Here is a 14,370-nt window from a genome sequence, read left to right as displayed (position 1 = left end):
ATTCCACATGTTATCAGAGTTTATAAGTGAAGTTCTTTAAATTATTGGATATTATTTTAACATAATATCTAATGCAGTCTTAACATGGCTAAAAGCAAAGAACTTACAGCTTTAACAGTGAATGGGAAAACCAAAATTTTGTTGAATATAGTGGAAAATCTGTGTGTTTATTGTGTAATGCTAGCGTGTCTGTAAAAAAAGTAATGTACAGCGACATTTTTTAACTAATCACAAACAGTTTAATAACAAATTTCCTGTGAATTCTGAACTAAGAAAACACAAAGTGAAAGATCTTATATCTAAATTACAATTGCAACAATCCGTGTTTATGAAACCTGTTCAGGACACCAGTAACTTGACTGAGGCTTCTTACAAAATCTGTTACATGCTAAACGGAAAAAACCGTTTAGCGATGGGGAAGTAGTAAAAACAATTTTCAGTGCCACTGAATTTCTGCTCGAAGGTCCCAAAGATAAATCTGTACTTATGTCTTCCTTTAAAGGTCTACAATTGTCTCACCAAACTGTTGCTAGGTGAGACGAACATATTTTTAATAACTTGAAATCACAATTACATCAGGATTTGCAATTATGTGAAAATTTTTCAGTCCAGTTTGATGAAAGTACTGACATGTCTGATATTGCCAAGTTGTGTGTATTTATTAGAATGGTTTTCTATGATTTCACAATAAAGGAAGAGTTTGTCAAACTGCAGTCACTTCATGGACAAACAACGGGAGTAGACATATTTAATGCATTCCTTAAACTTGTCAAAGTTAATAACTTCCCACTTTCAAAGCTTGCTGCTATAACAACAGCCTTCTATGACTGGTAGGAACAATGGATTTCTATCTCTTTGTGCTAAGGATGAATTCATTTCCAAAATTGATTTCTTATCATTGCATTATCCACCAGGAAGGCGAAAAGGTTTTAATGTTTGATCATGTCATGAAAGTTGTACCTCATGAGGTGAACTATATCGCATTGTCTTTTACATGTCATCGATTGTTCCAAAATATTTTGAATATATTAGATACTCAGTATGGCAACATAATTCGTCATGCAGATATAAAGTGGTTTAGTAGGGCTAAAATACTGGAATGATTCTGCTGTCTGCTAGATGAAATAAAGAGACTTTTTGAAATCATCTCCTCGACCATATTATCATGAACTTGATATATGGCTAATAGATTTACATTTTCTGGCAAGATATCATTTCAAAATTAAAAGAGTTAAATCTCAAATTGCAATGGAAATATTGTAACATTTTACATATACTAAGTGTTATAAATGCGTTTGTAAAGAAAGTGAAGTTAACAACACATTTAAAGAGAAATTCCCTTTCACATTTTCCAAATTTCAAATTAATTCTAGAAACAGTTAATGACAGCGAATCTGATCTTTCCTTTTATGCAAAGCATCTTAAAACTCAAGTGTCTGAATTTGACAATAGATTTAGCCAGTTTTCAGTACTTGAACCAGTGGTATTGTTTGTCAATAATCCATTTGCTTCCACTGACATTAGTGAACTTTGAAACTGAATTTGGAAAGTATAAAATTGAAGAATTAGAAATGGAAATTTTAAATTTTCAAGAAGACCTTTCTTTAAAATCCTCATATGCAATGTGTAGCAATGTATGGACTCTGGTGGACATAGAAAAATAGCCCTATCTCCTTAGTGTTGTACTGAAAATGTGTTCATGCTTTGTTCAATGTATCTTTGTGAAGTTGCATTTTCATCAATAAATATCATCAAAAACAAGAACTGATCCTGCCTGACAGACTCCCACCTTGATGTGTTAAGAGCAACTTGTTCCAGCTACACACCAGATTTTCTTAAACTTGCAGTGAGCATGCAGTGTCAAATTTGGTGAGTATATACAATTGATTTTTGTTTTAAATGTTTTCATCACTACTATAATTAATAATTTTTTATTTTGTTAGTAGCAGCAGTAGTGTAGAGATAGGTGAAATGAATCCTGGTGCCCGCACAACCTTTGTAATCATTCAGATATACTCCTAGTTGTGAAAAGGTTAGACAGAACTGCTTTAGATGATTGATAGATGCCAGAGGATTAAAGTGTGAATAAAATAACAGAACTGAAAAATATATACAAGAGTAAGTTAAAAATTTAATATTAAAAAAATATATATAAAAAAAACTTTCATATTTTAAAAAATGACACATGTGAAATATGAAATACATTTTCTCCACAAATTTTTGTAAGATGTAAAAAATGAAAAGATAAGAAGCAGCTCCCTAAAACTACAAAATAAAATACACATACCCAAATTCTAAGATCATTGAAAGGTGATACCTTGCTTTAGAGACACATAGTAGTATCTCACCAGGCCAAATTCATAAGAAAATTATATGTCCAGCTTATAACCTTTTAATCCTGAGTCAGTGTTTGTACTTTATGAAAAAAGTATTTAGCTACCTTAAAGCTGTTAAATAAGACAATGAAATAAACAGAAGATGATGAATAAGTCTGAGAGTAAAACTGCCATGATGATTTTGGAATTCTACTGAATTATAATCAAACTGTACCTCCCTAAATCAACTGAGGGATTAGATACCTTCATTTTATTTTGTAATTTCATGTTACAGGAAATCCCATGATAGATGTAATTTAATATTCAGTATAATATACAAAACAAACAAAAATTGGCAAAAAAATTAAAAGCACAAAATAAATTGTAGATTAGTGATAAGAACTCAGAACTAACTATAAAAAATCTTTTCATTGAATTCACTTAACATTACTAAGGAATTGAGATCCACTTGTTCACAAAAAAAAAATTGTAAGAAAAATGTTTTTATATTTTCTCATATATAAAAAAAAATTGTAAGAAAGATTTTTTATATTTTCTCATAGAAAACAAATGGCAGCGTTACATACACAAGTATATTAAGCAAATAATGAACCTTATTCTGTAGAAGCATTCCAACAACCAGTTAACATTTATAAGTTAAGTCAGAAAATATTCTTACCTATTTGAATCCTGCTTATGTATTATCCTGGTTATGTATTACATAACCTCTTGATTATAAAACCAATTTTTGTTAATTCAGAATGGCAAATTTTGTTCTGTTTGTACTGAAGTCTTGTGATCTGTTACTTAGTTTTTGTGCTTAGGTTTTGTGTTATGATATCTATCAAATGGTTGGGCCGATATTGGTGATGTGAAATTTTACAAGTCAACAAGTGTGATAGCCAAACAAAGATATAGATATACTTTGTCAGTAGATCTTATCCTAACAATTAAAATGGCCTGGGAATTACATCAACTTAGAGGATGACTATCCTTTAATAAGTTAATATTCATTTTTTCCAAACATGTAAATATTTTTGTAAAAATAATTTCTGAAAAAGTACTAGATTTAGAAAACTTATTTTCTGACTTCTCTTTGTATATGAAAATTAAACAGGAAAATTACTACCATTACTACAATAATTTATTTCTTAGTTTTAAAAACAGTAAGACCTAAGTTTGTGGATATTATTTATAAAAAGTTTGTGTTAAATTTATGTGCAGCATATCCTCAATTTATTCCATACATCAATAATTGATTTAGAATTATTTATTTTACTTTTGTATCGGTTAGATTAATTTACAGTTTATTTTAATCTGATTTCATCTATTGTCTACAGTCTGACTTTTTTACGACCTGAAAATTAGTCTTTATATAAATTCCTCTGAACATTTAGAATAGTCACAAAAACATGTAAAGTAACTATACTATTTATGTTTTAAACAAATAATGAAATAAAAAATATTTATGTAATGTAAGTACATTTCATTATAAAGGCTATAACTAATCACCAAAAAGTATTAACTTAAAATAAAAATAATAGTATGAATATATAATTAATTATAAAATAAAAGTAAAAAATAATTGTCTAATCAATATTAACTGAAATATAAACAATTTATAAAATAAATCTATTCTCTTTCAAACGTGATGAAAGTTCATGCTAATTTAAAATTTCACCAAAAAAAGCCATTCAATGTAGCTATGAATGAACTGCACAGTTACAAAATATATACATTTCTGATGTGCTATGATACTGAGTCAACAAGAACATGCTGATCCCCCCCCCCCACCTATCAGATAGAAAAGCTGCTGTACTACCATGTATATGTGTACAGTCAGCGGACTGCATGTATGTGTAAACCAAGCACCTGGAACTACTCAGCACAGAATATATTAATGACATATTCAAAACAAAAACAGTATTAAAATAAGAAAAAAAACAAAATGAGGTGCTTCTAATGAACATACTAGAAATAAATTTATGGCATAGTACAAAATATTGTACATGAACATATATGAATGGAGAATATCAACAAATGGTTAAAATTAACAGATTTACTATTTAATTTTTTTTTTTTTTCAATAAAATGCATTTTAAATTAAGGTTCCAGCAAAACCTTTTTACTTTACTTACAAATTTAGTTTTTTACATACAGATTACTTTGTTATTTTATTCAAAAATTTTTATAAAAATTCTTTAATTTCCTTGGCTGAATTTTTTATATAAACAATCCTATAGAAGTATGTGTATAAATAATTTGAGTAAATAAGGGATCTCACAATATAGTATGACATTTTGCTATGAGACATCACAAAATATGCCACCAACATAAAGATAAGTCGTTTTATATGTTTTAATTAAAGCATGTAAAAAAATAATTGCTCTGAATTATTTAAATGTGATATTAACAGACTGTTTCATAATACATCATATACAATTTTTTAAATTAAATTTTACAAATACATCTGCAGTAAGATAACATATTCAATAAAACCTTTCTAGACTGGACAATTTAACCAAAAACTTATACTTAGAAAACTACTAGATCATGAACAAGATACTGTATATAAAATGTTAACTCTTTTACATAGAGAAATGGTACCTGATTTTAGATGTTTTTCAAATTCCTATGAATACATTGGAAAAAATTATTAATTTCTGTAAAAAATGAGTTTGTATAAGTTTTAGTGTAAATGAGATTTTAAAAAGTGACTAATTCTTAGTATGCAGTTCTTCAAGGTTAAGAAACATAATTAAAATAAATAAGCAAGTATAAAGCAAAATGCTTAGGAGTAAAGGTTATGAAAAATTCACATGTTACTATAAAAAAAGTAAATAAATAAATAAACAGCAGCCAAACATCTATAAAAAGAAAGCAATGATATTAAGTGTACCATCTCATGAAATCATCTACTAACCCCACAAATTTACTAGATATATCAACTTTTTTTTAATTTACCTGTTAGGATCTTCTTCATAATGTGGTGGAATCACAAACAAATAAGGGCTGATATCATTCCTAAAACCAAACTCTTGGAATGTGATCTTGGCAGTTATTGTTGGTAGGATTGGTATATCTATAAATTAAAATTAAAACACAAAAGTATACAATTAACTATGAATCTTACATTTATAAACCTGTGTTGTAATTAATTAATTAATTAATTACAAGCAAGCAAGCTAAAAAAAAATACATATGCAAATCAATTTAATGAAACTCTAAAATGATTTACACTTTAAACAGAAATGCTATTCCAATACTGAAAAGTTATTGAAAATAAATTGGTTGCTATAACAACAAAGTACCAGTACAACCACCGACAACATAATCATTATACATCCACCTGCGGTTATTATTTTTTAGCTATTGTAAAGTAATTGTTGATCACCATGGAATTTATAATTACATATTCCAAAGGCAGCATAATCTTAACAATTTAATCATATATGTATACTTAATTAATTATTGAAAAATCAAATACTCCATACTGAACTATTGTAGAAAAATTGAGAAAAATTAATAAATATTTTTTATGTAACTTTTTTAACAAAGAACATTTATCATAACTACGAATAAATATCTAGTAATTTAAACACACTTTTAATATCAATAGAATATAATGAACTAATGCTGAGTGATTATATAAATCAATTTAAATTTGTCTGTGTGTTATTCATAAGAACAATTATCTATTAAAAAAATTCAAGGATTGAGACAGCAATCAAAACCTTCAATGAAATTACCTTTATATATACATAATAATATATATATACATCTCATTTTCATGTCATCTCACCTCACTGATCAAAGGTGGGGGGGGGGGTACTTATTGCTCACTAGTTGAACAAATTTCAAATACAATACACATTAGGGAAAAAATAAGATAATGCTGTACACTTTCTCTTAAAGATGGAACCTGGAAGAGAAAAGCAAAATTTTGTATTTATATTACAAAAATCACCTTAAATATTCCTATCTTAAAGAAAATAGTATTGCACATCTTTTTCATAGTAATATTTTTAACGTATATCAAAATAACATTTTTTGTTAAAAATGTTCTAATCATATTAATGATCTGATAATTAGACAGTAGTGAAATTTCTTATGTACATTCCTGATATTTTCATGATAGCAAAATTAATAAAAATGAATTTTTATTCACACATTTGGACAAATAAAGAGTTTAATTGCAAATATACTGTTTCAGAAAAGTTAGAATTTATTTTTTCATAGTTTGAATACTATTAACTTTCAAAATCTTTATATCATTAAAAATTATGTTAAAAAAAGACACTGAAAAAACTTTCCACCACTTGAATGATAAAACAGTACTGGGGCTACTATTTTCAGTCTACAATAGTGTTTTCCTGCAGTTGTTTCTTTATCACTTATATACACACATAATATACAACTGAATTATAAATTAAACATACCTATTTTAACAGGAAAACCAGGTGGTAGTTTCATTTGTACAAACTCACGAAGCTTACTGAAGTGCTTGAATGGTGCAATAACTTCTAACACATTAAGAAGCATATCAACTGACAGAGGGAAGTCAGGACTCTAAATAATTAAAAAAAAAGAAAAATTAATAAAAAATAACAGAAAAAATAAAATTTATTTAAGTATCGCATAACAATGCTTATAATTATTGTATCTGTACTTAATATCTAAAATAATACAACTTTCATCTAATACATTTCAATTATGCTTAAACAGACATATTTTATTCATAAAATAAAAGATCATCACATAGCAAACCAATCACAAATCAAATAATTAATCCTCTTCATGTAACTAATAAATGGATATGTCGATTAAGCAGCAAAAAATCATACAAAACGGGCAGCTGGTCCTGTGTGTATCTCCTGAGAATGAATTTATTTTGGTATTCATTGCATTCTGTTGTAATTATTCATAGTATGTAAAATTTGTCCTGTTTTACTCAAACTGATCTTCAAGATTTTTAAATAGTTAAAAAAATTCCTTAAGGACTTAATATTACAATTAATCAAGAACTATTATTTAACTGATTATTTCTAGTTGCACAAGTCAGTATATGTGTTTATATGCTTTAATAAACATTTAAGCTATTAGGTAAGATGCAATTAATTTTTTACGATTAATTCAAAGCCAGATAACACTTCAAAACGGAAAGAATTTTATAAATACAGTAAGCATTCTTTTAATAAAGTTGCTGAATTTAATAATAATGAGCTAAGTCAATGATGTTGGCACAAGAAAGCCAGTGAGTAAAAAAAACATATCAATCAAATCACTGTTTACAAACTTAAGTACTGAACTACGCAGAACTGTAAAAATAAATATTTTAAATGCATTTAAAGTTAAGTTTTTATATCATTAGCAAGGGCTTGTGCACAACAGCTGATATGTTCATAATCCAAGACTACAATATCCCTGCATTCGTAACATGCATTTTATCATCAGTATGTTATATATAAATGCTAAAAACGTTTCATTGTCTGAATTACAGCATTTCACAGAATAAGATCAGGAACTATGGTTTTGTAACTATCAAAGATAAAATGTGCTTATGACTGTGCTATGTAAACTTGCTATGGAGATTCATCAACAGCACATGAAAATGAATCGGCCAATGAAATAAAAAATGATGATTACTACAAACTACTTACCATTGCTACAGTAGCTTTAAATGCTCTACTTGTTTCTTTATGTACAAGCTCTCTGCCAAGAGTAGGATGCTCCCCAACAGGAGCAGATATATATTCCTCCCATTTTACACCACTAGGAGGAGGTGGACTTAATGATGACCTTCGCATTGGCTAGCAAAAATAGTAAAATTAACATGACTATCAACAAATATACCTTACTGTAATATAAGTTTACGTTAAAGCATTATATATACATATATACACCAACTTTAAATAAGCTAATATACTTGAAGTACTACACATTTCTTAACAACCAAAACAATAAATTATTTAATTTCTTTAAAGAACACTGCTGGATAAATTCTATGACATAATCCAAATTCCTCAATCGTTTATCATTCAGAATCTCAAATCTCTGTCTCATTTACTCATACAAAATCACATTCTCAATTTCAGTAAACGTTTAACTAGAAATCAATGAACTCATCAAACTATACTACGACATCAAGACTGGATCCAATTTTTCTGATAAATACTAGTTAATATCACATAATTCCTGAAACATTAAAAATACAAAGTAATACTTAAATAAACTACACAATGGCATATTTAAAATTTTGTGTTTGAATTATCCTGGTCAATCTGTTTTTTTTATACAAAAAAAAAGTATCAGAGTAGCTGTAATGGGGCACTAGGCCTGTTATTACATAAATGTATATAAAATAATTATATCAGAGCACTTCTTCCTCTTATTCAAGATACGGTTAAGAGAAAGAAGAAATAAACCATGCTAATAATTAAATTGCTACTTTATTTGTAAACAATAATATACATATTTAAAATGCTTCTTCCAACTGTTTTTATAAATGCGTTACTGATTTATTACATTAATAATTTCATGTAAGTGAAATTTAAACCACCGAAACAGTAAATAGATAAGTTAAATCTACCATATTAATTCTAAGAATCGATTTTCATGAGATCCTGCATCTTTAGTTTTTATTTAATTCTACAATTACATTAAAATAAATTGTTTTTATAATTTGTGAATTTGTCAAAATTGTTACTATTTCATAAATTTTGCGATTTATTATGGATGAATATGCAATTTCTGCTGTCCAGTACTGAAATAATATTTAAAATTCATATTGTCCTTTGTTCTAATGTCATTCACCCACCGCTAACTGAACTGTAAGATTTTATCATGTTTTAATATAATATTGTGTTTTTAAAATAAATATAAAATATATTTAGTAAAGTATATTTTTTATATCGATGGTAATTATTACTATGGTTAGCTATTAAAATAGTTGCAGTCATTACTTTCAGGAACACTACATTCTGATAAAGCACATAAAGCAAGTTCTTAAAACAAGTTTTTTTTTTTTAATTTTTTTGATTGTACATTGATCTGGATATTTGGAGCAAGGTATATGAGATGTAATCTGTGGTTCATCACTGCAAAATATAAATACACCAGTCATTCAATACACAAACTTTACCATATCAAAATTGAAAAATAAGTACTTTCAAAACATACAAAACACACAGACATGCTTATCCAAAACCCATCCAATCACCTTACAATGCTAAAATTTCTTTCCCACAGCTATAGAAATTTTTTTTGAATAACTACAAAAAAAACATTATTCTGTTTCTCAGTTCTACTAATAGCAATTCTATTATTAATTTTTACCCTAGTAGTAACTAAACTCTTCAAATGAAGAACTTAAAGTAACAAAATATTTACTATACATTCATTGCTACATACACTGTACATTTTTAGAGAACCAAGTTACCATATTCATATTAAAAATAAAACAAGATCATAGGATAAACTAACAAAGCACTTACTGTATAAAATAAATTAAACTAAACAAGGCACACATTATGTATAAATTAAACAATACTAAACAGTGCTATAAGCAGATTGGAACACATCAATGTATATTGATATTTTAACACATCTAAACAATGCAATAAGCAGACAGGATACACATATAACAGAATGAACCTTCATAAATCACTTCATACAAACTAGATAGATACTTATAACTGGATCTTTGTATATCTATCCACTTACCAAAACAGAAAAAAATACTATATATGGTATGTAAATTCCATAATGTCTATATATTAAACTTTATGTTTAAAAAGAGAACCTGTTTAGATAAATAGGAAATTATTTAGGTTTTCTAACCACTTTAAAATGATCCATTACAATAGTACCTTCTACAACACTTCTGTTGAAGGGACAGGGCAGTAGTTCTTCAGAACTAAAGTTAAGAATCTTATCTTTAAATATTTAGAAAGTAACTCACATTTTACAGTCTTTTTTTTTTTCAAAAACTGTTATAAAAGAATGGATTTCATCTTCATAATTAAAAAAAACGTATATCATATTTAGTTTTTTGTACTAAATTAACAAAAACATTATAAGCTACTTCACTGTCAATAACAATCTAAAAATGAGGATTAATATAGCTTATGGATATTAAAATGTTTCTCCTTTTTGCAAAATCTACAGAAGCTCAACAGTCATATTGATTCTTCAAACAAATAATTTAAATTATAGATTTTACTTTAAAGCAAGATAATCTTGTTTTTTATCTTGAAATAAAGTCTTACTCTGTATGGTGTTATTACAATCTGATAGTTTTTCACCTGGAATGTCTCAGGGAGCACAAATCTGAAAATTGATGGGTATAGAATTAATTGCATAAGCTGTATTACTTTTCTAGGAGCAGTGAGAGGAATTAAATTACACCAAAACCATGGTTTACTAACAAGAAAAAATCTATACTGAGATCTTTACCAGCAATAGGAAAATGTAGGACAAACAATAGTGGGCCAGCTGATCAGAGAACCACCAAAAACTTGTAATCAGTTGATAGCCTCAAACACAACACAAATTAAAGAACAGATGCTTGAATGTTAGTGCTAATAAGAAACACAACAGACTTTCGTTTATGTTGAATAACCAAGAAACAACCACGAAAAAATAGATCCCAGACTGTCTCCAGTAAATGTTCAACTAATACTCGAAAGCCTGATTAAGTCCAATTGGAATATAGGACAATTATATTCCTTAATTCCTTATTTTGCTAAATTCCTTGTTATTCCACTTAATTATTGAGTGTCTGGTTTCTTTTTTTTTTGTAGGTGTAATAATAACTTCTAAAGATATTTAACTAGTCTGTGTCTTCACAAGTCAGTATTATTGCCTATTATACCCTGAATGATCAGCTTCAAAAGAAGTAATATTATAAAGGTATCTTAACCTCTTAGCTTCCAAATACTTCATACTCACAGCATTATACTTTTTATACAAGGATAAATAAAACCTACAAGAAAAACCTGAATTTTAAATTGTAATGGTACAGGATTTTCCAAGATAGAGAAATAATCATGTTAAAAATGATTCAGCTTACTTGGCAAGAAACAGAATATTGCTTTAATGTGAACAATACAATATCAACACTTTAAAAGGAATTAAAAAGTTATAATCTCAAATTAATTCTGTAAAAAATAATTCAGTACTTCACAACATAAAAACCTATCTCATAATTTTAATAAACTTGTATTCTACAACACACAAAGAAATAACTACCTCTCCATTTCCATCTAGCCCCTGAGTATTGCCTTTAGTTAGACTTTCCATGATTGCTTTGTTCTTTTGTAAATCTTCCTCAGAAAGATGTTCCCGTCGTTTTCTTGACTCAAGTACCATTCCATTGATTACATAAAACTCAGAATGAAATGACCCTACCATTTCCTGTAGAAAAACATTTTTAATTAATTAAAACTACTTTTCACAACAACAAAAATAATAATTATATAAGCTTTCATTAATATCTATAAACACTAAATGATGCATTAAGAAAATATTTTAATAATACTCCATAGTAATGACAAGTTTTACCAGATATGTCAATTTTTTATGGAATTATTATTCTTTATCAGAAAAGTTACTAGGGGCCTACATTTATACTAATGACAGACTAGGAATATTCAGGTGAGTGTTGGTGTATCTCTGACTAAATTTATAGATGTTTTCTTTATTGACTCATAACTGTACTATAACTGTATCATAACAGAAGTAGTAAACTTATTACAGATTTGAAATCTTTACATTTACGCTTGGCATGAATATACTAATATGTCAAAAAGAGAAAATGTATTTCAATTAATCAAAGTTACAATGTAAAATATTTCTGTCAGTTTCTATCTCAGTTGTTCAAAATTTATGTTGCCCATTTCTAAAAGGTACAAATTTTCCACATGAAGACCAAGATAACAAAAACAGTAGATTGGTCCTCTAAAACGTTATTTTTTATTAATATAACGAATGTTTTTAATGACTATAATTGTAAAGGATCCCACAAAGACATTTTATAGGGTCAGAATATATGTATGGAATAGTAGAGCAATTTTTTTTATAAATCAAGATAATTTGAACTAATAATGTTGCACTTCGGGCTTAAATGGACTATAGTAAACTTAGTTGATTGACACTACAGAACAGAGAAACAATGATCACATCATTGTTAATGTGTATTTTGATATCAATGCTGGGTGATGGAGGAAGGAAAGTACATCATTAATCTAGGAAATGGGAAACCAGATAATTGTACTTTAGGATAGGTAAATGATAATTGGAAGAAAGATTATGAGAAAATCCATATGAAGTTTAAAACACAACCAGAAAAAATTTTCATAGGAGAATAAAGAGATTATTACTTCCAATCAGAAAAAGCAAGCTCATCATAAAAAAAATTCAATAGAAGGAAATGAATCTAGGAACAGTAAAGCTATACGCATTACATAAAATGAGCTCCAATCTGAAATCTTTTATATTATTCTAAAATTTATACACATCGACTATCAATTGTAAATTATTTTGTGATAACTTCTAAATTGGAATATCTCACTCCAAGTAGTGAAGTTTCCATCTGGCTAGTCCAACAATCAAAATATAGAATGACTGAATGTGGGTTCTCTCAATTACTACCACAGAGTGTGATGAACTCTTAAGATTCTAGAGTCTAAGAGTATTTTTTAGATTCTTTTTTTCAAAGCTAACATAATTATTCATCAAATTTTTAATGAGAAAAATTAGGAAAGGAAATATAAATCAATGAAACATGATCTATTTTATTTGTTAATAAATAATAATACACTATGTACGTAGTAAATTGTATTCAATCAATAGATATTAAGTATACATGGTTTACATTGTTTAACAATGATGAATGGCGATAACAAGTCTAAATTATCACTGGAGTAACAACGTACTTCTCAACCTATTTTTAGTTTAAGAGCAATTCCAGGAAGATGGAAAAAAAGATTTAGTCCTAGCATATTCAAACATTAAATAATATGCATATTTTATAATAAAATAAAGTAATAAATTTCATTAAGAAAAAAAAAAATTAAATGAAGATTTATATAAATATATACTTTTCGGTCTTCACGGAAGATCCAACCAGATTGTGCTCTGGTAAAAGTAATTGATTTAGTAGACATCTGAGCAGCCATTATATCACTACTCATTAAAATATCAACTTCATCCTCAATTTCCATTTCAGTTTCCTAAAAAAAAAGAAGTAGATAAATAAAAACAATCACCATCAAGAACTCAAATAATTCATGAAATAATAACCATAATAATGTAGACCAATCATATTCTGCCGATACATTTCTTTTTTACATCAATAAGGAGCCAAAATAATATATCAGAATCACCATTATAAATAAAAATTCACATTTCCTTTGTAAATATCACAACACATCATACCTCTTTGATATTTTTCACACAATCCACAGAAATTAATTCCTAAATAGTTTTCACATATTTTTAATATCTGTGAGATTATGTCTATGGTTTTATTACTTAAGTTTCAGTAATTTTGGTTCAAATTTTCTCTATAAGAATTTAATATTTGTGTTGGTTTGAATGCAGTAATCATTTCGGTATTTTAATATTGTTTACAAATCCTTCAAAAAGTTGACTGAATCTGATAAAAGTTGATGTCATCAGAGTCCATGAGATAATAAATTTTGTATTTATTGCATAAGCAATAACAGTAAATAGTTTAAAGATTCAGATAATAATTGTTCATGAAATGATGATGAAGATATTAGAACTGATATAAAACATTGTAATAGGACTGGGAAGGTGATATCCATAAAATATTTAAGGAGATGCTCTGCAATTTTCTGGGAAACTAGGGATGTTTAAAATTGAACATCCTCATCTAATCCTTTAATGTCCTTGTCTAATAAGAATATTATAAGAAATTAAAGTGTGTAAAAAAGGATTTTCTGAATTTGTAAAAATAAACTCAGTAGATTATCAGGATTCATCTATTTTTCACAGCATAATATTTCATCATTAGATTTGAATTAATAGCAGT

At 27.4% G+C, this 14,370-nt stretch overlaps 1 protein-coding gene across 2 annotated transcripts in view; it reads right to left on the bottom strand.

Moving 5' to 3' along the window:
* The window catches only part of LOC142329122 (ankyrin repeat domain-containing protein 13C-A), a 77,084-nt gene that overhangs the window by 38,861 nt on the left and 23,853 nt on the right, over positions 1-14,370 (bottom strand). For both annotated transcript variants that reach the window (XR_012757423.1, XM_075373458.1), the window contains exons 6-10: positions 13,415-13,546; positions 11,565-11,729; positions 7,976-8,125; positions 6,755-6,884; positions 5,280-5,397 (exon numbers count right to left, since the gene is read on the bottom strand). Coding sequence is in view for 1 of the 2 variants with exons in the window: in XM_075373458.1 (XP_075229573.1) it covers positions 5,280-5,397; positions 6,755-6,884; positions 7,976-8,125; positions 11,565-11,729; positions 13,415-13,546 (695 nt within the window). In the remaining variant the exon portion in view is untranslated. The remainder of the gene's footprint in view (positions 1-5,279; positions 5,398-6,754; positions 6,885-7,975; positions 8,126-11,564; positions 11,730-13,414; positions 13,547-14,370) is intronic.

The sequence above is a fragment of the Lycorma delicatula genome, chromosome 8, assembly GCF_047948215.1.
Source record: "Lycorma delicatula isolate Av1 chromosome 8, ASM4794821v1, whole genome shotgun sequence".
Classification (NCBI taxonomy): Eukaryota; Metazoa; Arthropoda; class Insecta; order Hemiptera; family Fulgoridae; genus Lycorma; species Lycorma delicatula.
This window is presented reverse-complemented; position numbering and strand designations above follow the sequence as displayed.